This window comes from Dryobates pubescens, chromosome 5, assembly GCF_014839835.1.
Source record: "Dryobates pubescens isolate bDryPub1 chromosome 5, bDryPub1.pri, whole genome shotgun sequence".
In the NCBI taxonomy this organism is placed as follows: domain Eukaryota; kingdom Metazoa; phylum Chordata; class Aves; order Piciformes; family Picidae; genus Dryobates; species Dryobates pubescens.
This window is the reverse complement of record NC_071616.1, coordinates 18,539,949-18,567,478: the sequence shown is the minus strand read 5'-3', so window position 1 is coordinate 18,567,478 and position 27,530 is coordinate 18,539,949. Positions and strand designations below refer to the sequence as shown.

At 43.4% G+C, this 27,530-nt stretch overlaps 1 protein-coding gene across 1 annotated transcript; it reads left to right on the top strand.

Annotated features, from left to right (window-relative positions):
* Positions 1-4,339: 4,339 nt before the first annotated feature.
* On the top strand, positions 4,340-26,801 carry DHRS7 (dehydrogenase/reductase 7). Its single transcript, XM_054161721.1, has 7 exons — positions 4,340-4,509; positions 10,259-10,411; positions 16,275-16,381; positions 17,620-17,859; positions 23,236-23,358; positions 25,720-25,935; positions 26,605-26,801. The coding sequence occupies exons 1-7, from the start codon at positions 4,377-4,379 to the stop codon at positions 26,638-26,640; spliced, it is 1,008 nt and encodes a 335-aa protein (XP_054017696.1). The 5' UTR covers positions 4,340-4,376; the 3' UTR covers positions 26,641-26,801.
* The last annotated feature ends 729 nt before the right edge of the window (positions 26,802-27,530 follow it).

Here is a 27,530-nt window from a genome sequence, read left to right as displayed (position 1 = left end):
AGACACTGAAATAACCTCAGGTGATTGCACTGGAGCTTCATTTACTCTAACATGGATCAAAGAAATTGCATCACAGTACGGTGAAAAATATTCACACCCATACTGTTACCAGGGACACCATCAAGCCATCCAAGGCTCCAGTGTGTACATTCAGAGAGGAAGCACTTCACCCATGAATCTGTGAAAATGTACTCATTTTATAGAATCTCTATCTGTTGAGACAGAATGGTTTGGGTTGGAATGGACCTTTAAAGGTCATTTAATTCCAACCCTCTATGATGGGAAGAGACATCTTCCACTAGATCAGATTGCTCAAAACCCCATCCAACCTGGTCTTGAACACTTCCTGAGATGGGGCATCTACCACCTCTCTGGGCAACTTGTTTCTGTGCCTCACCACCTTCATTTAAAAAAGTTTCATCCTTATATCCCATTTAAATCCATCACCTTTTAGTTTAAAATTGTCACCCCTTGTCCTGTCATTACACCCTGGTAAAAAAGTCTCTCTTCATGTTTCTTATAGGCCCCAAGAAGGTCTCTCTGGAGCCTTCTCCAGGCTGAACAATCCTGACTCTCAGCCTGTCCTCACATCAGAGGTATTCCAGCCTTCTGGTAATTTTCATAGTCTTCCTCTGGACCCACTCCAACAGGTCCATGTCTTTCTTGTGCTGTGGGTACTGGAGCTGGATGCAGTACTTCAAGTGGGGTCTCACAAGAACAAAGTAGATGGGTAGAATGTGGGCTGCAAGCACCCATGTCCAATTTTTCATCCACCAGTATCCCCAAGTTTTTTTTCTTCAGGACAGCTTGCAATCCCTTCATCTGCTGGTGCCACGGCACCATTGCACTCTTGCACAAGGTCTTCTCAATGCTACACATCTGGAGGAAAAAAAATATATATAGAAGCATCCATCTAATCAAGCATTTATTTATGCCTTATTGCTTTGGAGAGAGAAGGCAGCTCATCCTGCTGTCATTTACATGAAATGTATCAGTTTAATTTGTGTAAATCTTAAGAACAAGGCACATTACCATCTTAAGTACAGAGTTTAATCTCTCTCTTATGTGCTGCCCCACAGCCCCAGGGAACATCAGCAAGGTTCTCAGCAAGGTGTGGAGCAAGGCTGTGACCTCCCACACTGGTAACCATTTCTCTTTTTGTTTTTGGAGCCTTGTACTTCAGCTTAGCCTTGGCTCCTGCACTTCACAAACACAGTGAAATACTTTGTATAGATATGAAAATATGTTTGCTGAACTCCAAAGTGCTGTCTGTATCAGCCACAGGGCAAAGTGCAACAGAACTGTCATTCATTCTGTTGATGTTCAGGTTGACTTTGGTTGACTTGCTTTAAAAAGTGTTAGCAGTAATGGCTTCTTCAGAGAATGAATATTGGCTTCTCATGTGGAAACTAAGTTGAGACCTTAGAGAAATATTTTTGGTTTTCCTAGGGAATTCAGATATCAGACAAATCCAAGGGCTTCAGCATGATGTGATCTTTTAAGAGACCATGAATTTCATTTTGTATTGTGTCAAATAGCTCTTTAGGATCAGAGGAAATGGCCTCAAGTTGCACCGGGGCAGTTTAGATTGGATATTAGAAGAAACTTCTTAATTGAAATGACTATCAAACACTGGAAGAGACTTCCCAGGGAGGTGCTTGAATCCCCCTCCCTGGAGGTGTTTAAAAGAAACAGAGATGTGGCGCTAAGGGACATGGTTTAGCACCAGACTTGGTAGAGTTAGTTAATGGTTGGACTCTATGATCTTAAAAGTCTTTTTTAACTAAAGCAATTTTATGATTCTCTAAGTAGTTGGTGGCTCTGAGCCAACAGAAAGAAGTATGTTACTGTCAACACTCAAAGTTGTAACTCCAGCAAGGATACTCAGAGCACTGCTGGACATCAAGGTTAGAGTGGAAGTGGCAGCCCTAGACTCCCATCAATCTTTGACCAATTGCTTTGGGGTGAGAAAGTATCTCAGAGTCTGGTATGATTTGCCTGGTTTACAGCAGCCACATGTAAAAGCTGCAGAATGTGGTAGCTCTCCTGCTTTATACCTGGTGGGAATCTTGAATCTTTTTAATAGACCTGGGTGTGTATAATTAATTCCTTAAGTACATTTATCTGTCATTAAGATAAAACTAATGAGGTGAGCGTATTTACTTTTTATAAGCTGGAAAAGAGCAAAAATGGACATTACCTTGTGGAAGATCTTGTAACTTTTTCCAGAACTGGCACTGAGCATGTCTTGATGCACTTAAGCAGGCAGTTCATGTCTGTCATTGGAATCCTGGGGACAGGCAGTGGTGCAGCTGTGCAAATGCACATGAACTCTGTAACCAAACATTTTTAACAGGAGAAATCTATTTTACTCAGTTTTGTTGTAAAGGAAGGGATGGAGCACAGATTTACAGGATAAATTCTCACTACTCACCAGTCACAGGGTGCTGGGACCTTGTGAGCTTCTACTGTGCATCCTCTCTCTGCTCTGCCCTAGCTGCTGTGTACCTGTCTCTTCAAGGATAGGTGGGAAAATCCCTACTAGGAGTATATAGTGCAGTGTACATCCTCTTCCACCTTCATCCTGCCTGTTCTGCTGTATTGTGATGCAAAGCTTCACAACTGCATGTGTAGCACCCACACTTAGCACAAGGAAGAAATAAGATCCAGAAGTTGTTTTACAATTATCTGATAGGGATGGACAGCTGAATTCTGCAACAAGAAAATTTGTTCATCGTGCCCTAATTTTCCACCGAAATGTAAGGAAAATACTTTCAATTACTTGAATTTATATTATTTATGTTTTGTGTGGCATTAAAGTCCCATTACACTGTGTTTTGCACTTGCCAAAAATAGGTGTCAACTCCTTAAAACAAGAGAAAACAGGGACATAAAAGGCAATCTGAGCTGTGACATGTAACTGTGAACAGTCATAGTTCTTGTGGTGGTCTTCCTTCATAACCTGCAAAGGCCTGTGTCTATTCTGAAACACAAAACCCACTTAATTAACAAAAGGTTTCAACACAGTTACGCATTGGTGCTTTTGACAGAAACAAACTATGTTGGTGGTGGTGTATTTGTAATTTTCTGTCACCTTTCCTTTGTTATTTGGATGAAGTTCTGACTGCTTTGCTGAAAAATCAGTCAGAACCTAAAGTTTTAAAGGTAAAACATGGCAGTGTTTTGCCTTAGAATGCTGTAATGATATTTTTTTATGACAATTCAGGAGTTGATTCATGAATCCATGTGGAGCTGGGACAGAGCAGGCAGCTGTGCAGGATAAATGTGGCCCAGTCTTCTGATTGATAGATGAGTGGCCTTAGCCTGTGAAATTTTGGGAACAGGCTGAACAACTGTGTGGCTTGTCCTACAGGAGCTCTGCATACACTTACATTGAGTGACAAGGAGGCAGGAATTAAAACGGGCTCCCCTTTTATATCCATACCTCCTGCTGTGAAAGATTGGTAACATGAAGACAGTTACATTTTTTCACCTATGCACATAAGCACTAGCAAATCTATGGTGCAGAGCTGTAGATGAAAGTGATGCGATGTCCAGAAATGCCAGTCCCCACGTTTTTAGCCCTTGTGAGCATACAACATCACAGATGTTGAGAGTTTAAACCCAAGGTCTGAAACACTGGCCAGAGTGAGTGTATACCCAAACTGAATTTGCCTTGGCAGCTGGATGCATGGCCAAGGGTAGCATCACTGGGGAAACCTAGGTGGGGATGACCTCCATGCTGAGAAATGAGCCGCTGCCTCCTGCACAAGGGATGCATCTGGCCTGTGACAAAGGCCAGGGGGGACTGCAGGTGGGCTGGGGGCTGCTGGACAGATGCTGTGGGGGAGGGAGGAATAGGCATTGCTGGTTCTCTGTGAGGCTCTCCTCAGGAAGGTGGGCACTGGCTTTTCATCTCTGAACACCAGAACCAAACCCACCCTAGAAGTGCCCGAGGGCGTGCAGCAGCCAGCGCCAAAGGCCGAGAAGCCGCCTTTGCCCTCGGGGATACACCGAGGAAGGAAAATATGCGGGCCCAACTCTCAGAAACCGACCATCACATGCATGCCCTTTTCCCTACAAACCCAACGCTTATCGCCGCAGCCTTGACTGCGCCAGCCCCGGCACCGTGGGGTTCCCGGGGCGGCCTCAGGACCCGGCAGCGCAGGGCAGCGAACGGCGAGGCTGGGTGGGGAACAGAACAGAGCTGCCTGCGAAGCGGTGGCGAAAGGGGTGGCGGGAGGCGGGGAAGAGGCTGGCGCTGGCCTGGTGTGGGGCAGGCGTTTGGCTTCAAGCAAAGCGAGGGCGGCCCCCGGCGCGCCGGGGCCCCGAATAAAAGCAAGCAGCGGGGCGAGGGCGGGAGGGAGTGAGCGGCTATGGCGTGGGGCTGCGCGCTGTGCTTGGCGCTGGCGGGCGGAGCCCTCTTGGCCCTGGTGCAGCTGTTCCGCTGGCTGTGGGCCGATGGCGATCTCACAGTGCTGTGGGCCGAGTGGCGGGGGAAGAAGCCAGGTAAAGTCGCCCACCAGCAGCCGCCAACCTGCCGGCGGAGAGGGACGTAGTGGCCGGGAGCTTGGAGCGGGAATTGGTGCCGCCGGGGGTGCTCCGTGAGGGAAAATGGGCTGGTGGCTTGTGGGTAGAAGAGGGGACGCCAGGGATGGGGCTGAGCTAACACCTCAGTTGGGTGGAACGAACCCCCCGGCACCTGCCTCACGGGCTTGTCCCTAGACAAAACCCTAATAATTTAATTTTCCTGTCCTGTGTACCTGTGTGCAAGACGTGTGGTAGTAAAGGACTTATGTCACTAAAGGAGCTCTCTGAAAGCGGTTTCACAGCAGCGGTCAGCTCCAGCAGATCTGTGCCGAGGGCTGGCTCGTTTGGCCCCAAAATGGTTGCTTTGCAGTGTTTTGTGGGCAGAGCCGCGTCTGTCGTCGGTATGTGGAGTAACAGTCCGCCTGGGGAGCGTGGGTTTCTGGGACAGCGTCAGAGGAAGGGTCACAATGGTTTTAGCAACTTCTGCACTTTGTTCCGACGTGTTCAAGCAGATCTCAGTTTCACAGTAGTGCTAGAGATGTTGACAATGAAATAAACACGGATATTAATGTTTAAATTAAATGGGCTTCCTCTAATGAGAGCTGTCCTCTGAAAGGCACAAGGGAACAGCACCACACGACTGCTGCCTGTGGTTCTCTACCCTGTTCCTTAAGGTGCTGCTTGTGACGCCTGTAGGTACAAAACTTCAGTAAAATGCCATCAGATTTTCAACTCTTGCTCATGTTGCTCTTTATAATTTGCCTACAAGTCCTCCTCCTACCTGACAAAGATCTTTAAAAAACCATAGGGTGTAGTTGCTTAGTAGGGACTTGATCAGAAGAGCCACATATTGCCCCCTTAGCTTAGCCAGCAATGGTGATATGGGGCTGCTGGGAGCTGTGCTTAGTGTGGGTGGCTGAGATAAAAGCAGAGAGCTCCTGTTTGTGTCTGACTGGTCAGGGGAAGAGGCTGATCTGAAAGATGTGGCAAGGGACATTATAGGCCTGTCCCATGTGGAAAATGAAAATAGATATTGGGTTGAGATAGGGAGATAGAACTTCATTGAATGATGGTGGATTGTGAAGGTGTGGCTGGGGAGAACGTGGAGTGAGAGAATCATAGAATGGTCCAGGCTAAAAGGGTCCGACCTCCCCGAAGTCAGCAGGGATGTCCTCAATTAGACCAGGCTGCCCAGGGCAGTTTGGTGCAGGTGAAGGCTGGCATTAGGAAGGGCTTGAGAGAAGAATAGGATATCTCTGTCTTTTGTTTTCAGTATACGCTTCCTGCTTAAGTGCCTGTCCGTATACTGGAAAAGAGAACAGATGAGATGCACAAGTAATAAATCTCCAAGAAACAGAAAATTTTAAGTCTATATGAACAGTCTTCTGTAATTCTTTGGATATGCAGCCCAAAATTTTATTGCAACTCCCATCAGGTAGCTCCCTTCCTGTAAAGGGAAAAAAAAAAAAAAAGCTTTGTATGTGGACTTGTCAAAGATCATGGAAAGACTCAGGGCAGAGAAGCAAGGTAAATTCTGACTAATTCAAACAGAATTGAAGCTTGTCCTGAGGGTTCTATTTGCAATTCATGTCAAAATATAGCAGCTGTCAGGTCAACATAGTGTTATTTGAATGTAGCCTTCAGTCTTATTGGAAACCTTTTAGCTAGTCTCTAAAAGTTCCTGTATAAAGAGTAATGTAGTCATTTTCTAATGTAGTTGTTTTAACATAAGAAGAATAAGACAGAATTACAGAATCACAGAAACATTCAGGTTGGAAAAGACCCTCAGAATCACCAAGTCCAACTGATAACCTACTCTACAAGGTTCAGCCCTAAACCATATCACCAAGCAGTGCATCCAAACAACCTTTAAACACATCCAGGGTTAGTGGCTCAACATAAACTACTTTCCCCCCACTTCTGTTTCCCAGCCTCAGTGCTAAGATAGGTAGCTGAAATGGTAGCATTTAAGTGGCATTTTGCTGATAGTCCAGCCATCCTAACTGTTGCTAACTGTTCAGGTAGGAAAACAGGAGGGACAAACACTAGAAAACATGTTTGCCCTCCCTTTTCCTCTTGCCCATATTGTGTACATAAAATAACATGCTTAGGTACGTAATGTGTGGATCCCATGGGGAAAAAAATCAGTTTTCATTTAAAGCTGTTATGGGAGCTGTCACTTTTGCAATCATTATATTATGTTATCACTTCTACAACACTGTTCTGGATGCCAAAATTTTTGCACATAAAAATGCTTACCAGAAACCAGACTGATCTCGTGTTTCTTTCTTTTGTGCTGTACACTATAACTATGAAGAAAGGCCTTACTATAGGTAAGATTGGTTCCATTTCAATGATTCAGTTCTGTAGGGAGAATTCACTTCTGGATTTTGTCACTGGCAGATGCTGGATTGCATCCCATCTTCTGAATATGTGTGGCTGGGAGACAAGGGTGCTAGGTGACTTTCACATGTGTTGTGTTTAATAAACTGATCAGCAGTCACCCTAAACAGTTTTTTCTTCACAGGCAGAGTAATATTAGCAAGGTAAGGAGGATCCTTTTGCATATGACAACCTATGTATGTGAAAGCCTACTTTTAAAGCTGGCAATAATGGTATGATTCTTCAGGGCTGTGGGGGAGGATGTGCTGCTCTAAACCTCCCCACTTCAATTTTTTTTTTCCCCACAAATCAAATGGCATGGTAACTTTATGCTCCAGGAGCTATAAAATGTTGGATCAAAAGTGCTAAATAGAGGTATGAAAGCACTTACTGGATTACTCGTGATACTGCTCTGTTCAACATCTCATTTGTTATGCCTTGTAGCACAGTAGTTAATGGTTAGTAATACGTATAATCGGCTTTCATTTTTTAATTTGTCATAGTTAATTTTTAAATTTATTTCCAGTAACAACAGGACATTTATTCTGGAACAAGCTGGTGGTCTGATACATGTTCTACAACGGCATTTGAGCTAGGTTTTCCATTATGTTAACTCCCAGTAGCTCACTGCTTGGTAACTATTGGCACTGGGGAATTGGTGGATAACTCTCCTTATCTCAGCTAATTATTCTGTTCACAGAACAAGATCCCGAATAACTGCAGTGAAGCTGCCCAAGACAGGTTGGGAACAGGGAAACTGAGTGGTAGGAGGAAGTGGATTTGTTTTCAGTAGCAAGAGGAGATGAGTGTGGTAAGCAGGGTTGAAAGCATGTCTGTGTGTTCTGTTTGTGTAGTGTCTGTCTATACAGATTTTCTGCTAAAGCAAAATATGGCCAGACAGATAAACTCCAACATTTCTTGTGGTTAATTCAATGAATTGGTAACATTTTGGATAAAACTGTTGGAAAAGAGTGTAAATAAGCTTTAGAGGCAGCAGCCATTTGATGTAATGGTTAATACAATGGTTATTCCTACAACTTCAGCATCTCCCAAATTCATAACCCTAGAATACATAAAGATGGGAAGTGACTGTTGTTCCTGCTGTTAATGTTTTTAAAAGCAAGCAAAACCCTCAATCAACCCCAAACTACCAAAGCATACTTTTAGCAGGGATTTTTCTTTGACAAAAATACAGTCAGCTTAAAAAAAAAAAAAAAGACAAATAATACTCTCTGCCAGTCCCACAGATTCAGGATGAGCTCTGATAGTCTTGAGTGCTCTCTGCTCTTGCCACAAGGGTGGAAAGTTTTGGTGCTGATCTCTTCATTGGTTTTATGTCACTAAGACTCTGAAAGTAGAAATTTAAAGCTATGTGATATAGGGAGAACCAGGAAGCAAAAGCAGTCCCAGCCACTGTCACAGTGAAATAGAAGTAGTTTTGTTACATTAAACAAATGGGTTAGTTTCACTGATCTGGAAAACCCTATTTTGGCTTTTTACGGAATAGAACTACCTTTAAGTCTCAGGAACTGAATTTGGCTTTGCCATTTGAATTACACCATGGAATGTTTCTTGGTTGGCTAGACACTGATGGAATACTCTTCTGTACAACCCTAAGAAACAAAAGGGAGAGTTCCTGTCAGTGCTCTGGCTATGTGGGTCAGATTTTCACCAAAAACCTGATCTTTAAGAACACATGCAGGTGTTAGGCAATGTTATATTCTGGAAAGCGTTCTGATGTTAGTGATCATTCAGTCTTAAATCATATTCTAGAATTAAATGGGTGGTTTTCATCCATCTGTTGTATTTGATTTTGGATGTGTATCTGGAAAGCTCAGCCTTTTCCCAGTATCCAGGTGTATCATAGAGCAGGGATGACAGAAAACAAGGGAGAACAGGCATGTAAGCAGAGGAGTAAAAGGAGTAAGATACTATTATTTTTACTACAGGTTAAAAAGCATGCCTGGGCAGGAATTGTGAATACACAGGAAATGTATACTTGAGCTTACTCCTTAGGAACTCTGTGTGCTGTACTTCATCCAATGCAGGAACTAACCTGCAGCAGATACAAGAGGGGATGAACACCCATTTGCTTTGTTATGATTAACTGTCTTTCTTCAGAGAATTTTCTTCTGTCACAGAATTACAGAATGTTAAGGGCTGGAGGGGACTTCTAAGGATCATCTAGTCCAACCCCCACTGCCAGAGCAGGATCACCTATACCAGATCACACAGGAATGCATCCAGATGGGTCTTGAATATCTCTGTAGAGGGAGACTCCGCAACCCCCCTGGGCAGCCTGTTCCAGTGTTCTGTCATCCTCACAATGAAAAAAAATTTCCTTGTGTTTCCACAGAGCTTCCTATGCCTCAACTTCCATCCATTGCCCCTTGTTCTGTCATTGGGCATCACTGAGCAGAGCCTGACTCCATCCCCTTGGCAGTCACCCTTTACATGTTTATAGACATTAATGAGGTCACCCCTTAGTCTCCTCTTCTCCAAGCTAAAGAGCCTCAGCTCCTTCAGTCTCTCCTCATAAGGAAGATGTTCCATTCCCTTATCATTTTTGTGGCTCTGCACTGGACTCTTTCAAGCAGTTCCCTATCCTCGAACTGACCCAATATTCCAGGTGCAGCCTCACTGGGGCAGAGTAGAGGGGGAGGAGAACCTCTCTTGACCTACTAACCACACCCCTTCTAATACACCCAGAATGGCTTTGGCCTTCTTGGCTATAAGAGCACTTTGCTGGCTCATGGTCAACCTTCCATCCACTAGGACCCCCAGGTCCTTTTCCCCTTCACTGTTCTCCAACATGTCAGTCCCCAACCTATACCAATACATGGGGTTGTTCTTTCCCAGGTGCAAGACTCTACACTTGGCCTTGTTGAACTTCATTAAACTTCTCCGTGTTGACAATTACTTTGGAACACTCTTGAAGTAGAACAGTATTGGGAAAGATTTGCGTAGGCTTTTGTTTGGATTTGCAATACTGTAACTGTTTCCTGTTGTTTCCAAGGATTCTCCCCTTTCATCTGAAGCTCTGTTTGATGAGGCTCTTGTGTGGATGGCTTGCAAAAATGCAATCAGATTTCTTTCATCAGGTAGATAGTCAATGTTTATTCAGATTAGCTTTGGAACAAAGTTCAAGTGGCAAATGAAGAGCTATGAATGATTTCACAACTGCATGTGACCAAAAAAATAAGGAAGTCAGGATTTGTAATAGACAAAAAATTGAGCGTGTTTCTTAAACAGTATCAGATGAGACCCCAGCAGGACCCCAGCAGTGAGTTAAATGTTTACCCTATCACTGGCAATGTGTGAACTACTGTCTCAACTCTTTTGATAGAAACCGAACTGCGTGGCAAAGTTGTCTGGGTGACAGGAGCTTCAAGTGGAATTGGAGAAGAATTGGCTTACCAGCTATCTAAGATAGGAGCCTTGCTTGCCATCTCAGCAAGAAGAGAGGATGAGCTGGAAAGAGTGAAGAAGAAATGCCTTCGTAAGTACAGCTTGCTACTTCATTTGAGCAGTTCCACTCCTGCTGTGATGGAGTTGTCACAGAAGTGCTAACCTGCATATCACAGTAATAAATTTAATGATGAAAGCAAACTTCATACATAACTCCACTGTATGTTTGAATCTGGTATTTTCATGAGCGAGAAGCCTTTGTCCAGACTTGCATTACAAGTTGCTTCATAAGCTAGTGTTACCTAAAAACCTAATTAGCAATTTCAAGCGCTCTCGTAAGATACTAGGTTAAGAAAAAGCATAAATACTGTGGGGAATGCAGGGACAAATCTGAGGGGTATCATCCTATTAAGAACCAAACCATGTAGCTCCCTGCTACTCTTCTTCCTTCAGGCTTGTGCACCTTACAGGCAGACAACTGACTTTCCTTTTTGAAAAGGAGAATAGAAATGTTCAGAAAAAGTTGTTCAGAGCAAGCACAAGAAAGAGGCTCTCCTGTAGATCAGTAGGATCAAAAATTAAGTGGAATATTTCTATTTCAGTTATCTTTCACATGCCTGCTGAGTCAGTAGTCTGGCTTCATTCCTTCTGTTTTCTGGATTGACAGCAAGTGGGATAGACAGTTAGTCCATGTTGATAAATAGAAGTTTTGAATGTGTTTAACATTATGTCTTTTTTTGGACTTGATATATCCTTGGTAAGTTGGTGTGCCATATTTTATACTCAGTATATTGTGACACTCACTTTCCTGGTAATATTGACAGAATGTCTACAGTTTACTTGGAATGAATACTGGTGAAAAATGATGCTTGTTTTGGGTTAGCACCTAAACATTTCTAGAAACCTAAAAGTTGCAGTGGGCTGCTAAGAAATCTATCAAGGAGCTTAAAAAAAAGCACAACTCCTTATTTCTATTTTCTGATGCTTCAGAAAAGAAGCCATGTACATAACCTTCAAAAGCAAGCAAAGGACCTGAGATGACAGTGTGGTTCATTGGTGGCTATAGTGAAATTCCACTGCTGTATGATGCAGTGTTTAGTTTTCAGCAAAAGCATACAACTGGATTGTGTCAGTGGCCCTTTGCTGTCATTGCAAAACTGATAACACTGGATAGACTGGCGGGAGCTGTAACCCTGCACAGCCCAGCTTTCCACCCTTTTGCTTGATTATCAGGTGTGCTAGACTCGCTAACCATCTCGGTGGCCCTGTGCTGCACTGTCTCCAATTTATCAGTATTTGCCTTGAACTAAGGTGGTCCAGAATTGCACATAGTACTCTAGATGCAATATTAAACTGCAGGCACTTAAAAAGGACTTCCTTCTGTCTGCTTTTGCTAATGTAGCCCACTGGCAATGATAATTGCTAGAGCTCATTGATGAGTTATGTTCAGTTATGTTGCCCTTCCATTAGGACCTCAGGTCTTGTTTGGAGAGCTGATTTGTAGCCATTTGGACTTTGACTGGCAGTACTGCATGGCATTGTTCTGTCACAGGTGTGAAATTCTGCATTTGACTTTGAGCTTGGTGAGGTTTCTCTGAGTGTACCTACAGCTTGATAAGGTGACTGTAAATGGCAGTCCTCCCCTCCAGCATAGCAGCTGCTCCACTAAACTTTATCTTTACTAGAAATGTGCTCAAAACTTGTGTTTTATTGTACCGTCGGAGTCATTAATGAAGGGTTACCACTTAAAACTGGCCACCAGTTAGGCTGTGAATGGTTGGTTTCTATTCTTAAGCCCTGTGGTCCAGCCTATTTTTCACATGCATTGTAATCCAGTCATCCAGATGTCTTGTAATTCTCCAATATAGCCTCAAGAGAGCTGTGCAGTCAAGGTAGACATCATCCACTGCTCCCCTGTTGTCCACAGAGCCAGTCATCACAAAAAAACAATTAAGTTGGTCAGACAGTGAATGCCTGTGTTAAATCTGTGCTGGCTTTCCACAGTCCTTCATGTACTTGAAAATGGCTTTCAGGAGTAATTGCCACATAATTTTCCCAAAGACTGAGGTTAGGCTGTGTGCCTGTTGGTTTAATCGCTGGGCAGCTATACACCACTTACCAAGTACCTTCCATAGAGGAGTGAGGTCAGCTCTTTTAAGCCTTGGATGTACATATTGGCCTGCTTATCTTTGCAGTTCTTCCATAACTTGGTCTTCCTGTGATGTTGGTAGTATTTCTTTCCCCTGGAGTCCAGCCTCAGGAGTGTGGGACACCTGAGAGGAGATCCTGCCAGTGAAGACTAAGGCAAATGAGTACCTCCTGTTTTTCTGTGCCCTTTATCACTTTTTCACCGTCTTTGTTCATCAGTGAGCTCACTCTGTCTTTGGTCTGCCTTTTTTTGGTGCTGAAGCTTTTGTTGCCTTTCACATTCCTCATGAGTTTCAACTCCACCTGAGTGTTGATCTTCCTGTTTGCATCCCTGCATGCTTCAGCATTTAGGTCCCCATGCTTTCTGGGCATTTTGTCCCTGTTGCCACCTGCATGTTGGCTTTTCACAGTTGGGTTCAAGGGGTTTGAGTAGTGTGGGGTGGATTGAGATTAAGCTGCACCACGTGACATGACATGAGTGTGAATTTGGCTGAATTATATGGCATAATTTGAGCTGATAGACTTTAATGTGCCAGCTGTAAATGCTCTATACACTGGCAACTTAACTGGATAATTTTCATGGTAATGTCAGAAGCAAGCACATTTCTCCTGTTCAAAACTCAGAGACACCACCCTGTCTTACTTGTTTATGCATTTTACACTGCTTAAAAGCTAAAAAAGAGAGAGAGAGAGAAGGAAGGTATCATAAAAGCTATGGCAATACCTGTTGAGTCATGCATAGGCCAGCTCAATGTTTCTCCGTAGGAGAAAACAGCTTGTATAACTTACATGGTTCCTGCAAGTAGCTTCTGTGTATTCCCCAACTGCATTCTGCAACATGAGTTGAATTCCACCAGTAATTTTGAGGCTATTTTCTTCTAAAAGCCTTGGAAAGGAAAAAGTAAAAAGGAGATGGAGAGTGTATTTCTTGCTTTGACTAGGCTCAAATATGATTTAAATATAGATAGGCCAAACAATCTATAAATTATAGACTTCCATGGTAATTGACCTCAGGAGGTTATGTTGTTCAGCCTCTGCTACAAGCTCATATTCTGTTAAACAACATCATACTAGATGGAGATAAAAGAGAGAAGGGAAGTGCTAAACGGCTGAGTATTGTGTAAAGAGAAAATGCTGTTTTGAATTAACATGTATTGGAAAGAGTTGATCTGAAATCCTCTGGGGAAAGGAGGTGAATCTTTGATGTTGGACCTGATAATCTCTTGAAGTCCCTTCCAGCCTCTAATACACTGTGATACTGTGGTAACAACAAAATATCATTCTAAGCCAGCATTAGTTAGGCAGCTGTCTTTCAAAAAAACAAGTCGGCCTTGGGTAATTTTAACTGTGTTTTAGTTAAAAAGTAACTTGAACTTAATGACCCACCAACAGGGAAGAAGCAGCCCGTGATTGCCCAGAAAGAAAACAGTCAGGTAGAAGACCTACTGTTTGAGCCATTTAATCCTAATGTGAAGCCATAGAGTGCCAAGTCTCCTATGTAAGGAGACTTCAAAAGCCCTGCAGAAGATACTTTTTCACAGTTGCATAGCTGTGTGAAAGTGGCCTTTGTTCTGGGTAGACTGAGCGTTGAGTGCTGGGTTGTAGATGTGCTGAATCTGAGGGTTCGTGCAGTTCGCTTTGCAGCTGGAGACACTTCACTGAGGGATGTTAACTTACACATGCTAGCATTGTGAGCTGTAAGCTAAGGTCTCCCACTTGTTCCCAAGTGTTTTTCTGTGTTATTTTAATTCATAGAATCACTGAGTGATGGGGATTGGAAGGGTCCTCTGGAAATCATCTAGTCCAACCCCCCCTGCTAAAGCAGGGTGGCCCAGAGCAGGTTGCATAGGATCACATCCAGGTGGGTTTTGAAAGTCTCCAGAGAATGAGACTCCAACCTCTCTGGGCAGCCTGCTCCAGTGCTGTGTCACCCTCACTGTAAAGTTTTCCCTTATTTTCAGGTGGAACTTCCTATGTTCTGGTTTGTGCCTATTGCCTGTTATCCCATGGGCACTACTGAAAAGAGACTGGCCCCATCTTCTTGACACCCATCCTTTAGATACTGATGAGCATTGATATGACCCTCCCCAAATTAAACCCTGTTAGTGAGAGGAGTTTTGTTTTGCCTTAAAACCATCAGTTTGGTAGCAGGCAAAAAGAAGTGGTGTATTAGGAGTTATCAGTGAAAGAAATAGAGAACATAATTCTGACAGTGTATAAAGTGAAACATAGAATTGTGTACCTGCCTTCAACTCCACATCCAGTTCTGGTCATCTGCCAGGAGACCAATGAGGTGAGTGGATGGTAGAAGTTGTTCAGAAAAAGCAGCAAGAATGTTTTGATGTTTTGCAAAATCTATCCGAGGGGTGACAAGAGCAAGGATCCCTCTCTCTAGAAAAGAAGTAAGGACAGTGATGTATGGTTTGAGGGTGGAAATCAGATGGTACATCTGGTTGATCTAAAAGAAGTGCTAGGCCTCTGGTTCTTCAGAGGTTCTTCAAATGTAAGGCTACTTCCTTCCTTCATTATTAGCAGTCTGTGCCTCTTCCTCTGCCTTTTTCTTTCCCTCCTGTGTAGCTTTCTTGGCTGGGTTGACCGTGTGGTCTTGTTAATCCATGGCAGAAACACTCCATAGCTCAGTAGGTTTCAACTCTGCAAATCTGCTTGAGAGAGCATGAGGTAGAGGTGTGTCTCTGATAGGACAGTATAAACTTCATAGAGTTCACTGATGTGTTTCTGAAAGAAATAAATGGAAAGATGCACATGGAGGGACTGGAAGTACTGGTAGCTTAGACAGATGGGTTTATTTTAACCAGTAACCTGAATATTAGTGACCTTTGAACAGAGGCAGTTCATGGATTTAAGTAGCCTCCTTATTTTTACATCACTGTAAAGACAAAGTTCAACCTCATCTGTATATGCAAGAAGTAGTAATAAAAATCTCAGAGCCTTAGGTTCTCTGGAGAGTGCAGCTGGTTAAAGAGGAGCAGGAACACTTAGTTGTGGCTAGGAATCAGTTTAGAAACAAAAATAGTGCTATGAGACTAATATAAAGTTACAAAAATCATGTTATGTAGTTTAAAACCCTGAAGAGATAAACATGGAAGATTTTATTTTGTGAGTCATCTGCCCCAAAACCCCAGGGTAACAAATCACTGCTCAGGAAATACTTTCTATGGAAAAGGTCAGTTGCTCTGGAGAGACAGTGGTAGAAACATTCACCATGAAGGCTTGAACTTGATGACAGCTGACTTTTTATTTCAGGAGGTAGATATGTTAAAAGGTATCAGTTGAGCAACAACCTTCTCCTTCTACCTCCTCCAATAGTCTTGTTTGTCTAGACTTTGCCTCACAGCTACTCATGTATCTATTGTAGTGATTTGGGTCTAAATTATACTGTCCTGTTGTCAGGAAGAAACATGCTTGGCCTGTTAACACACAAGCAAAATGTCAAGGCTGCCAATATGCTCAGTTTCTGAATGCCTCTGTGAAAAATTTCAGTATCCTGTCATCTGTTACACTTAGCTATGGAAAATAACTTGGAGAATTGAATTGTCTCTATTGTGCTACACAAACCTGTTGCTTTTCACAAGCAAAAACATAATGATGAGAAAAGAAAGGCTTGGTAGGAGCAGACTGAACATGGAGATCAAACTGAAAACAAAGCAAGCATTTTATTTCCAACTTAATGTTACAGTTTTTGGTGTTCTTTTGGTATAATGTGATGTTTAGAAGCAGATTACATTTCCCATGGCTGTTTTATCAGGAGTTTTACTGGTTCCTATTCACTTTGTGGTTGTTTCTAGAGATTAGCAACTTGAGTGAAAAAGATATCTTTGTTCTGCGTCTTGACTTGACTGATAGAAGCTCTCACGAAGCTGCAACCAACGCTGTTCTTAAGCATTTTGGCAAGGTAAGGTGTGCTTCTGGGGTTAAACTCCTTTGTCTTCCCTATGTCCTACTCCTGCATTTATGTTTGTATTGCACTTCTCTTGTGGTAAATTCATCAACGCCTACACCTTTCTTAAGTTTCAGTATTAAACCTGCCCAAAAGTACCTGAATTTTCATCCCTTCTGTTGCTTGTGTCTGGGTGTCAGCAGGCTTTTGCGGCTGCTCGGTTTGCAGCAATGAGCAGATAATCACTGATGTTTACCAAGAACTAAAAATTCACTTCCTTTGATGGCACTGGCTTTCTGGATCAACTGGGACAATCCTCAGATGCATTTTTAGAGCTTAAAACAGTGTATGAAAGTCAGAACCTTTATTCTGTAGTTTCAGTAATGGATGTAACTTGGGTTCAGAGGCATATGACAGACTGGACACCAGGCCTTCCTTGTTTTGTGCATAGTTATCTGGATTGCCAGTCCAAAGTATGGAGCTAAGGTAAGGAAGCAGCAGTCAGGTGTAACTAACATTAGACACCTTGCAGAGCTTCAAGGTTTTTCATTAGTTCATTGATATTTCAGTTGTGCAGTGAAATCATGCAATTGTTTTGGCTGGAAAAGACCTCTAAGATCATTGACTCCAACTGTTGATCTAATGCCACCATGGCTGTTAAACCATGTCCTGAAGTGCCATGTCTACACATTTATTAATTTTTAAACACCTCCAAGAATGGTGACTCTACCACCTCCCTGGGCAGCTTGTTCCAGCCAGACCACTCTTGCAGTAAAGAAATTTCTCCTGATATCCAATCCAAATTGCCCCTGGCACAACTTGAGGCCATATCCTCTCATTTTAAATTACTGGTAACAGATTTAGTTTTTCTGCTCTTTGCTCCAGTTGTTTCCTGATTTTACACAAAACATATTTTTAGAGGTCACCTTGCAGAATCTGAGAATGAAGTGTTGCTTGCTACAGTGCAGTAAGGTTAGAAAATGTTCTTTGAAATAAAACTTTGCAGCTTCCAGTGTTCCTGTATGGGGAGTTAACCTTGTTTAGCATCAAATATTGGCATTCCTGCTTTAACTCGGCTTGAAGTTAGCCAGCCTTGATGCAAAGAGGAAGTGTATCGCAGGAGAGCAACTGCTGATAGGTCTGGTTTGTGTATGGCAGACATCACTGGAGGGCTGAGAGCAGTCACTTAAACAATTGCCTGAGGAAGTGCCAGTGTGTGTGTTACATGCCTTTATTATTGTATCTTTCCCAAGATTGATGTTCTGATCAACAATGGTGGACGTTCCCAGCGCTCTCTGTTTGTGGATACAAACCTGGATGTCTTTAGTGCCATAATGGAACTGAACTACCTAGGTACCATCTCTTTAACAAAACATGTCCTGAATCACATGATCCAAAGGAGAAAAGGAAAGATTGTTACTGTGAGCAGTGTGATGGGAATCATGGGAGCTCCCCTTGCCTCCGGGTACTGTGCCAGCAAGCATGCTCTGCAGGTAAGTTACATTTCTGAGATGAGTCTCCTTGTGTAATAGACCAGCATCAGATTGTCCTGTGGCAGAGGACTTCGCTCTGTGCTAAAACCGCAAGTCTCACCAGAAATCACACACAGCATATGTAGCTTTCTCAGGTTCTCAAAGTCCTTTAAAATTAATTTGCTCTGTGTTGTGAAATACCTCAGCTCCCAGTGTAATTTATTTTCCTGACTAAAATTCAAACACTGTCTTAGTTGGTCCTAACCACTATGTAGTTCAGTTCTAGTGTGAAACACAAGATTTTAGCCTCTGGCCCTTAGCTGAAGGAATAGCCAAATCTGAGGATTATTCTGTTGCATACTGAAGCCCTGATGTTATTGCCTTGATTCGGTTATGGAGGAAAAGTCACTGCAGAGAGTTTTAAGATCACAGCAAATCTTTAGGACAGTAAAGTGAGAGCAGTGATTGTTAAAACAGACCTCATGGAGAACTTAGAGTTCCTGATCTGGCTGAGAACATCTGAATGAGACTTCCCAACAGTTCTGAGTCCTGTCATGGTGTGAAAAACTGGCAGTATCTTACGAAGTTACCTTCTGCCTGACACTTCCTGTAGTTCTTGGGAAGAATTTTTGAAGGTAGTCTTGCTTGTGCAGAAAAATACAAAAGCAGAGCTCAGAAAAGTATCTGGAGAAAAAAGGTAGTCTGGATCATCAAGGAATCATTTGTTTAACTAGTAAGTGTATCTAGACATATTTGTCTTGCACCACTGTTTGTCTTCCTGCTAGAGTACATTTTGATCTCAGTTAAGATAAACTGCAGCTGTGCTCAGTGCTGATTTGAACTGGCATCTTTCTGCTCCCTGCTGGATTTAAGCACAAGAACAGAGTAAATAATTCTGCTTATCTATGGGATCAATATCTTTTTGATAATTTGACTGACACCACCACAAATGTAAGAAGTGGCTGACACTACAAAGCCACTAAACACTTGAAAGAATGAAGATGTAGAAGACAGTGGTAGGCCTCTGCTAGTAAAAAGTTTTCAGTTGATGGGGAGAGGTCTGATGCTCTTAGTTTGAGTGGCAGCAGTGAAACTGCCTATTAGAGGTCAGCTTTTGGGTTAAGTCTAGTTGATTTAAATGAGAAGAATGCGATGAGCAGAAGCATGAATTGTCTTGATGTTCCTTTACTAAGTATTCTTTCAGTTGAATTATCTTTTGGGTGTGGTGTAGTTGGACTAAGCGTGGCTAATTAGCTGCAGAGCACAAGGAATTCACATGTTGCTTAAAAAATTCTCAGAACTCTGGCTCTCACGTTAAGATAAAGAACATAGATGAGGCTTTAAAGAGACAGTTAACTAAAATTTCTGGCTTAATTAAAAATAAGCTGACTGAACTGCTTATATCCTTGAAAGTGTCTGTCTCTGCTCAGTAGGCAGGCCAGCATCCAAACCTCCTTTCTTCTTCCCTTCACAGTAATTCTGCAAATACTGATTGCATGTGTTTGAAACATGTTCTTTGCGGTATAGATTTTGAAGAGGCTATGCCTGAGAGTCTCCTATCAGTCTGGAGCTATAGCTTGGTATGGGCATGAAACCTTCCAAAACTGGAAGAGCTTGCTTGAACTATGAATTTCTTCAGGACAAGTCAAATGAAGGAAGTCTGTAGGAACGGCAGTCCTCTTCAGATAGCCTAGTAGCCCATCTCCAATGGTGACCAAGAGGAAATAGCTCAAGGGGAGGGCAGAGGAAAACTAAGATCAGGCATAAATAGATGCTTCTCCTGTTGCGTTTGCCCAGCATGTATCAACCTGTATGCTAAGCTCTTCTTGAAGTGAAGATTGCACTTCGGCCACCAGTTATTAAATCTGTCTGACATGAATTCATCTGTTATGGTGCTTGATTTTTTTCAAATTGGTGCCCTGGGGTCTACCCCAGCTGACACAGTTCATGCTGCAACCTCAATTACACCTTTTTGAAAAGTCCCTTCTTTTGTTCAGGTTTTTTTTTCCCCCTTTGTCCTTTAAAAAAAAATCTTTTAAATGGCAGTTGGAGGAGGAAGGAAGGAATTCTGCTAAGATTTAAAATCTATTCTTGAAACAATCATGCTTTGATTCGTGTCAGTTGGAATTCTTCATAGCAGTGTTCTACCGATCAAGTTACCCTTTATTTCAGTTCTGGGGCTGCTGTAAGTTTGTGAGTCATGTCCACAAGTTTGGATCTCACTGATGCAGTTTCTTACCTGGTTTGATGGTGTTTATGGAGATCATGTGCCTTTCCTCTGCTTGTAGTTCATGGTAGTATGTGGGGGGGCCTTCAAATCACTGCTCAATCTGTAACTTGTTTAGTAAACACCTGCACAGGGCAGCAACCACTGCTCTCTTTGTTCAGTGTCTGGTTATCTGGAAGACTTCTAAATATTTCTGCCACAGCACAGGTAATTTCAGCCTTACCTTCTTCAGCATCTTCTATGATTAGGTCACTATGCTGGAAAGGCCCAGAGATGGCTTAAAGCAGTTCTTGTTCCATGTGCTTTGTATGTTAGAGCTGGCTTGAGGCTGAGCTTAGTAGAAATACTCAGATTCATCCTCTTGCACTTGAGTTCCTTTATTTCTTTAAATGTGGGTTTGCTTCTGCCTGTATTTAAGGAAAAGAGAGCATCTTCCTTTTCTTACTTAGGAATTTTAAGCCTCTGTTCTGGGAAGAAGTGGAGTAATTTCATACCATCTACCTTTAGATAGCTAAGATAAATACTGGAATTAGAGGTCTGCTACATTCTGTAGATGAGAGTCACCAGAAAGAACAGAATGTACAAGATTCTGATCTTTAGGAGGCTCTGCTGAGCACCCATCAGCCAGGATTTCAGCTGAGCAGGTGTCCTGGCCATCCTGTGTTCCCAGCAAAGACTACGCATCTTCCATGGTGTAAAAACTTGGAACTGCATCCCAGGGGAGGAGGGCCCGCACAAACACCTTGAAATGGAGTGGTATAGTAGAATGGGCACAGAGGAGAAGCAGGAGCTTGCTGTGATCTCTGGTTGTGTGCATTTCATGTTGATGGCCTGTGCAATCCATCAGTGAAACAGGCCTGACTTGGACAGTGCTACTTGAACAACACACTGAAAAAAGCCTCAGCAGCCCTGTGCTTGGCCCTGTGTAGACAGGATCTCCAAAGATAACAAACTCACTGGACCAGTGCTCGGCTTTTGGTATCTTGCAGCTTGCTCAGGTCAGAAAGGCTCCCTTGGTAGTGCTGGGAGAGAAGGAGCAGTCTGAGTGGAGCATGCCAGAGACAGTGTCTTCTGCAGGAAGGTGTCTGAAGTTTCTGACAGAACTGGCAACTGCTGTGTGCCTCTGTGAGGCAACTAAGGACTGCAGGCAGGTGCCCATTTTTAGGTAGAGCTTGGATCCCAGAAGCCTCCCAGCATCTGAGCAGCTGCAGGTGTTTTGTCTCAAATGACCAAGCAATATTTCTGCCTTCCTTTCTGTCACAACATTGCCAGACACACACCCTCCTATCTACTCAACTCCTGGAAGTACATCTTGACTTTGTCTCCTTCAGGCAGAGCAGGAGTCAGCTTGATTCCTCACCATCCCAAATCGCCAGGGAGTGGTGAGGGAGTGTGGGCTGGGAGAGCTGTGGCTTAGCCCTTCTCATAGAGTTGGGTGTTGGTGGAGTAAGTCACAATTGCCCCGAGGAGGCAAGGTCACTGCCTCGGCTGCTGTTCAGCTGTTTCTAAGAGAGCCTGGGCTTCCTGTCATTGCTGTGGTGAACAGGATTCAGGTGTGAACAAGGAGCAGTACCATGTCTTCCGATCACCCCCCTGGCCATGCTGGTGACACGTTGCCTTCTCCCTTTTGGGGTCTTTTTATGTGTTACCTTTTCCTCAGCTGGCCTGACAGCACAGCTTCTGTGACAGGACTGCACAACTTGGGGCTTAAGTGAATTCTGAAATGAGTGGGCTCAGGACCCCTCAGGGAAAGGAGAAGATGTGGAAAGTGCAGGTCAGGAATGTAGATCAGCCTTGTGTGGTGGATCAGGCAAAGCTGTATTAGTGTCACACCTGAAGGTGTGTACCAGGAGTGAAGGCGGCTCCTCTCAGGGCAGGAGGTAATCTAGGGGAGGGCCAGGGTTTTAAATCCAAAAGGACTGTGTGGTTTGCAGGTCTGAGATCCTTTCTGGTGTGTCCAGGAACAGACTTCTGAGCACTTATGTTTCTTCTAAGTTACAAATCTTCAGGCTTTGATAACATGCTGTGAAGGTCTGATGTTAGATACAGGGCCTGCAGGCACTTAGACCTTTCAGTACATGGCTAGCATTGTCACAGAACTAACTGCAAAGTCCATAGGCAACCTAAGATGGAATGAGTCTGGCGATTGGGAAATTGGAGCTTACGTGCTTGGTCATAGGTGTGCAGCTCAACCCATGACACTGGCTTTAGTGGATTGTTTCAGCAGTCAGAAGAGCAGATCTGACTGATTTTAGCCCTGCTGCAATTTAGTTCAGAACTCAGGGTCAGCCAGCCCTCTTCCCTAGGTACATGGGAGCACAAATTAGGAAGTTTTATTACAATTGGAGAAGTTTATCAGCTTGTGCTTACTATTGTGACACAGAAGTGTGTATTAGAGTAAACACAGGGAACTGTTACTAACCAGGTCATAGGTAACACATGGTGTGTTTGCTAAATCATAGCTCTGCACGATCAACTTTGTGAGGAAACACTGTCCTGCAGTGGTCACATTCCCCATGAATAGTTGCTATTTAAATGTACATTGATACAGATACAAAAATTTTGTGTCCTATTAAATCAAAGAAATACTTGCAGCTTCTGTAATGATAATTTCGCTTAGGTACTCAGCATATTTCTGAGCTGAAATAAGATTTATATCTGTGTGGATGTAAATGTCAAACTCTGCAGAGAATCTTGTGGTACAGATACCTGTAAGACATTAGGGTGTACCTTTTGTTAATATGGCAAAAGCTTTTCCTCCTCTTACCAAATACCAGTGCCACTTAATAGAAGCAATTTAAAATCTTTAATCTCATCATAAAGAACAATTCACCTGCAAAAGAGAATTTGCACAATATTGCAGTTATTAGAATTGGTGGCACTTCCAGTTCTAAATCAATGAGGCCGGAGACAGCAGAATCTGACTGCAGTTTAGAGAAGTTACTGTGTATGGGAGGGATTCCTTAGTGGGTTATAGATCAGTGTCTGTAATGGCAGATGAAATTTTCAGTTAGCCATTGTGTGAAAAGTCAAAGCAATAGGAATTGCTTTTAGTGTAATACTGTTGTCTTTACAGCATAGAATTTGTGTGAAAATACGTAATCAGTTAAACCTTGCTACGTGTGGAAACAGGCAAAGGAAGATCTTCACATTCTAGCCTTTTCTCCTAGGGGTTTTTTAATTCTCTTCGGACTGAGCTGACTGACTACCCTGAGATAAGCATTATCAACATCTGCCCAGGACCTGTGCAGTCTAAGATTATACAAAACGTCTTTACGGAGAACCTTGCAAAGGTAAGGACTCGGTTCTGTTGTGATCATTCCTTTCAAATCTAAAATAGGACTGGGGCAGTAAGCTCACCCCTGCACTTGGCCCTGGTGAGGCCACACCTCAAATACTGAGTTCAGTTTTGGGCCCCTGCTACAAGAAGAACATTGAGGTGGTGGAGTGTGTCCAGAGAAGGGCAACAAAGGTGGTAAAGAGTCTAGAGCACAAGTTTTACAAGGAGCACCTGAGGGAATTGGGATTGTTTAGCACTCTGTACAACTACCGGAAAAGAGATTGGAGCATGGTGGGGGTTTGTCTCTTTTACCAAGTAACAAATGATAGGATGAGAGAAAATGGTCTCAAGCTGTACCAGGGAAGGTTAGGAAAAAAATTTTCACTGAAAAGGTTGTCAAGCTCTGGAACAGGCTGCCTAGGGAAATGGTGGAGTAAACATCTTGGGAGGTATTTAAAAGATGTGGCAGTCAAGGACATGATTTAATAGTGGACTTGGCAGTGTTGGGTTAACAGTTGGACTTGATGATCTTGAAAGTCTCTTCCAATCAAAATGCTTCTATGATTCTTTTAAATCCAACCTTCTAAACTTTGAAGTTTTGCTGTGGGACCAGTGATCCTTCTGTGGTTTTCTTCTGTTCCTCCTAGCAAACACTAACCTCATTTTCTTGCCAAGATGTAGAACTATGTACAGTCTTGTAATTCTTTGTGGTGTCAAGTCTGTATCAAATGAAAATAAGAGTTTGAGAATTGTTAATGCCTTCTCTCTTCTAACACACACACATGATCTAAGCCTAGTCAGGGTTACTGTCCAGTCACCCTGGGGGAAAGTCCAGGATTTTCTGGATGCAGTTCTGCCCACAGAATGCTGTCCTTTCTGCACAGGTAGCTTTTTGTTTGCCCTAATCACAATGTCCCCTGTTTGGTTGACGCGGCTGCTGGCAAAGCCACTGGAGTCAGCTGATGAGAGGCATGCATTCTTTCCTTGTTAGTGATTGTTCAAGGAGAAAAAGCAAAACCTTCCAACTGCACAATTGCTTTTAATAAAGGCTGGCTAGCAAAGTAGCTGGCAAAAATTGCTGTGATACATCAAAATGTAATTTGTCCTAAATTCCATCAATTTAAAGCTCAGGAAGGCCCACTGGGGAGGAGGGACAGGGAAGCAGGGGCTAAGTCTCCCATGTTGAATTCAGTTCTGATAGGATTTTTGGCTCGCAAAACTTCTTGTTTCTGTGAAAGAGCAATCTGGAGAGCTTGCTGAGCAAACATTTCAGAATTCAGCATGGCAAAGGACCCAGGAGGAAGGCCTAATCCAGGTTAGAATTGCTTTTGCTTTGGAAAATGCAAGAACAGATTGATAGTGGTCTGTTACTGCTGGAGTGAAATTTACATAAACTCAGGAGGCTGTGGCTTGCATTCACTGAGCAATACATGTAGACAAGTTTTGAAGATGGACATCCCTGCCACCGAAGAAGCCTGTTGCTCTTCTCTTGTTTGAGATTGCTGCCCACAGAGCTGACAAAGACACATCAGTTAATGGGGAACGTGGCCTCATCTACTAACTTGGTTACTGAGTAATTTGTAGCATGTAACAGGGTAGGCACCTGGGGACAGGAAAGCTCCTGTCTCAGAGCCCTTAGCTGCAGAATGGGTAACCTGCTCTGGTAGATTGAACTACTGGAATGGATCCAGAGGAGCACCATGACGATGATCAGAGGATATGGGGACAGGCTGCAAGAATTGGAACTGTTCAGCCTGAAGAAGAGGAGGCTGCAGGGAGACCTCATAGCAGCCTCCCAGTACCTGAAGGGGGCCAAGAAGAAAACCAGAAAGGAATTTTTTACAAGGGCTTGTAGTGATAGGATGAGAAGGAATGAATTGAAGGTTGAGGAGGGAAGATTTAAAGTGGATATTAGGAAGAAATTCTTTACAAGGAGGGTGGTGAGATGCTGGAACAGCTTGCCCAGGGAAGTTATGGATGCCCCCTCCCTGCAAGTGTTCAAGGCCAGGTTGGATGAGGCCTTGATCAATCTGGTCTAAAGGAAGGTATCCCTGCCTGTGCCAGGGGGTTTGGAAACAGATGATCTTCAAGGTCTCTTACAACCCAAACCATTCTATAAATCTGAGTTTCCTTCATGGTAAGGCAGAAGCCATGCTTTATGCACACATGTGGAGGCAGTTTCCACACCAAAGATTAGAGGATCATGTGGAATGGAGTTCCCCAGTCTGTCTCTGCTGTACTGCCTGGGTTACTCTACTTGTGCACCCTGAAGAAGGTGGGAGGAGTATGTCTGTTGCACAGAGCCTGACCCTTTCTCTCCCTCTGGCTCACAGAGATCCAATTCTAATCCCTCCTTGCACTCTCTACCCTCCAGTCCATAGAGAACAGTGGTGATCAGTCTCACAAGATGCCAACTGATCGCTGTGTCCGTCTTACTCTGGTGAGCATAGCCAATGACCTGAAGGAGGCCTGGATCAGTGACCAACCCTACCTGGCTGTCTGCTACCTCTGGCAGTATGCACCCACCTGGGCCTGGTGGCTGATGAACAAGATGGGCAAGAGGAGGATACAGAACTTCAAGAGTGGCATAGTAAGTTATTTCTCTGCTTGACTTTTTTCATGCCTTTAGCCATGAGAATGTTGGGATTGCATTTTGGATCCATTTATTTTTTCCCTTCCTTGCTTCCCTAGCAGCTGATGCCAGGCCAGACCCCATTGCTGCATCCTGGTAGTCTAGAATTACTGCAGCATGGTCACATCACAGTGTGCTGAAGTCACAACATTGTGTAGTGCCAAAGGTCTGGCTCTGATCTTCATCACACAGGCTGCGTTCAGACCTCAGCATTAACACAGAGCTGTGCTAGAGGGCACAAGTGTAAATTATTTAATGCAGCTTGGAATGAAGACTGTTGAAAATATCTCCCTTGGTTGTTTCTAGTTCTTCCAACAAGCACGTAACCATTAAGCAATGCTGCTGTCAGGGCTCTTCACTCAATGTTTATATCCCTGAAGACAGATGTGCAGTGTTCTGTGCTTGCAATGCTGCTTGCTAGATGGTATTTTTCTTGCTGCATTTTTGTCAAACGTGGTACAAGACTCCACACCACAGTACTCCAACAGCAAGAAATCATAAATGGGGGGAAAAAAAGAGGGGCGGTGGCCTGAGCAGCATAAAACTTCCTCCCTTCCACACTGCCTGCCTGCTGTCACAGACTCTTTCAAGGGGGAAAATTGCTGATTTAATGTTCTTTCCCTCCAGGATGCTGATGCCTCTTATTCAAGAAAGAAGAAGTAAGGACAAGCATGTGCAAAATCTGCTGTTCTTGTTCTACGGCTGAGAAACTTTTCATATTGTGACTGCAAGAAACCCAGTTTTTTTTTATCCTTTGCATCTTTGTCATCATGTAACGTGACAAATCTATCAAGCTGTACACACACTCGAGTACATAAAAAATTGCTTTCTAAACATACCTGTTTCATGTCAGATTCCCACAGGCTGAATTTTTATGCTTTCAAGAATTGAGAGGCGAGACAGTGTTACTTTGTTTTCTGCTGCTACAGCGGCCAGTACTTGGTGAGCAGCTACAAATTCTATACCCATGGGATCCTCTTTCCCTCACTTTCATTCCTAATGGACCTTGAGCAAAATAAACCCACAAATAGAAGCTTGTGATGTACCGAGTAAGGATGCACTGTCTGTGTTTGTGAAGGGTTCCTTTGGGAAAAGGAGATTGTATTTCATCTTTGCCATCAGCCTGAAGGCTGCTGTAGAGGTGGTCTGAGAACAAAATGTGCAGCATTGTCATGTGTATTTAGGGTTAAATCCCTCACCTTCTGGCACAACTCTTAGAGGTACTTAATTTTCAGGTCTCTTAGCACCACAGGCCTCAGTTTTCTGGTCTTGTGAAAGCTGAGGATTAAGCAGTACATAAAGCAGCAGTGGGGAAGGGAGAGTTGATAGTAGAATTGCAGCCCCTGCTGTAGGCAGTAGTGAACCTTGTTCTGAACCTGGCACATGTTAAATCTGTAGAGCATCAGAGAGTGAGCAGCAGGGGAATGTTTCTGTAGCAGAACAGCCTCTAGCTACAAGAGGGGGCACAGTATTAATGAGAAATCCATTTCACAGCAGACTGTTTACAGCCAAGACACCAGTGCTAGCAGCAGAGCTGAATTAGGGCAGACAGT

What these genes read in the sequence shown, in the direction of transcription:
- DHRS7 (XM_054161721.1), top strand. Translation starts at nt 4,377, where the DNA reads ATGGCGTGGGGCTGCGCGCTGTGCTTGGCGCTGGCGGGCGGAGCCCTC. An exon ending in GTGGCGGGGGAAGAAGCCAG is followed by an intron (nt 4,510 to 10,258) that starts GTAAAGTCGCCC and finishes CTCTTTTGATAG; the next exon opens with AAACCGAACTGCGTGGCAAA. An exon ending in TTCTTAAGCATTTTGGCAAG is followed by an intron (nt 16,382 to 17,619) that starts GTAAGGTGTGCT and finishes ATCTTTCCCAAG; the next exon opens with ATTGATGTTCTGATCAACAA.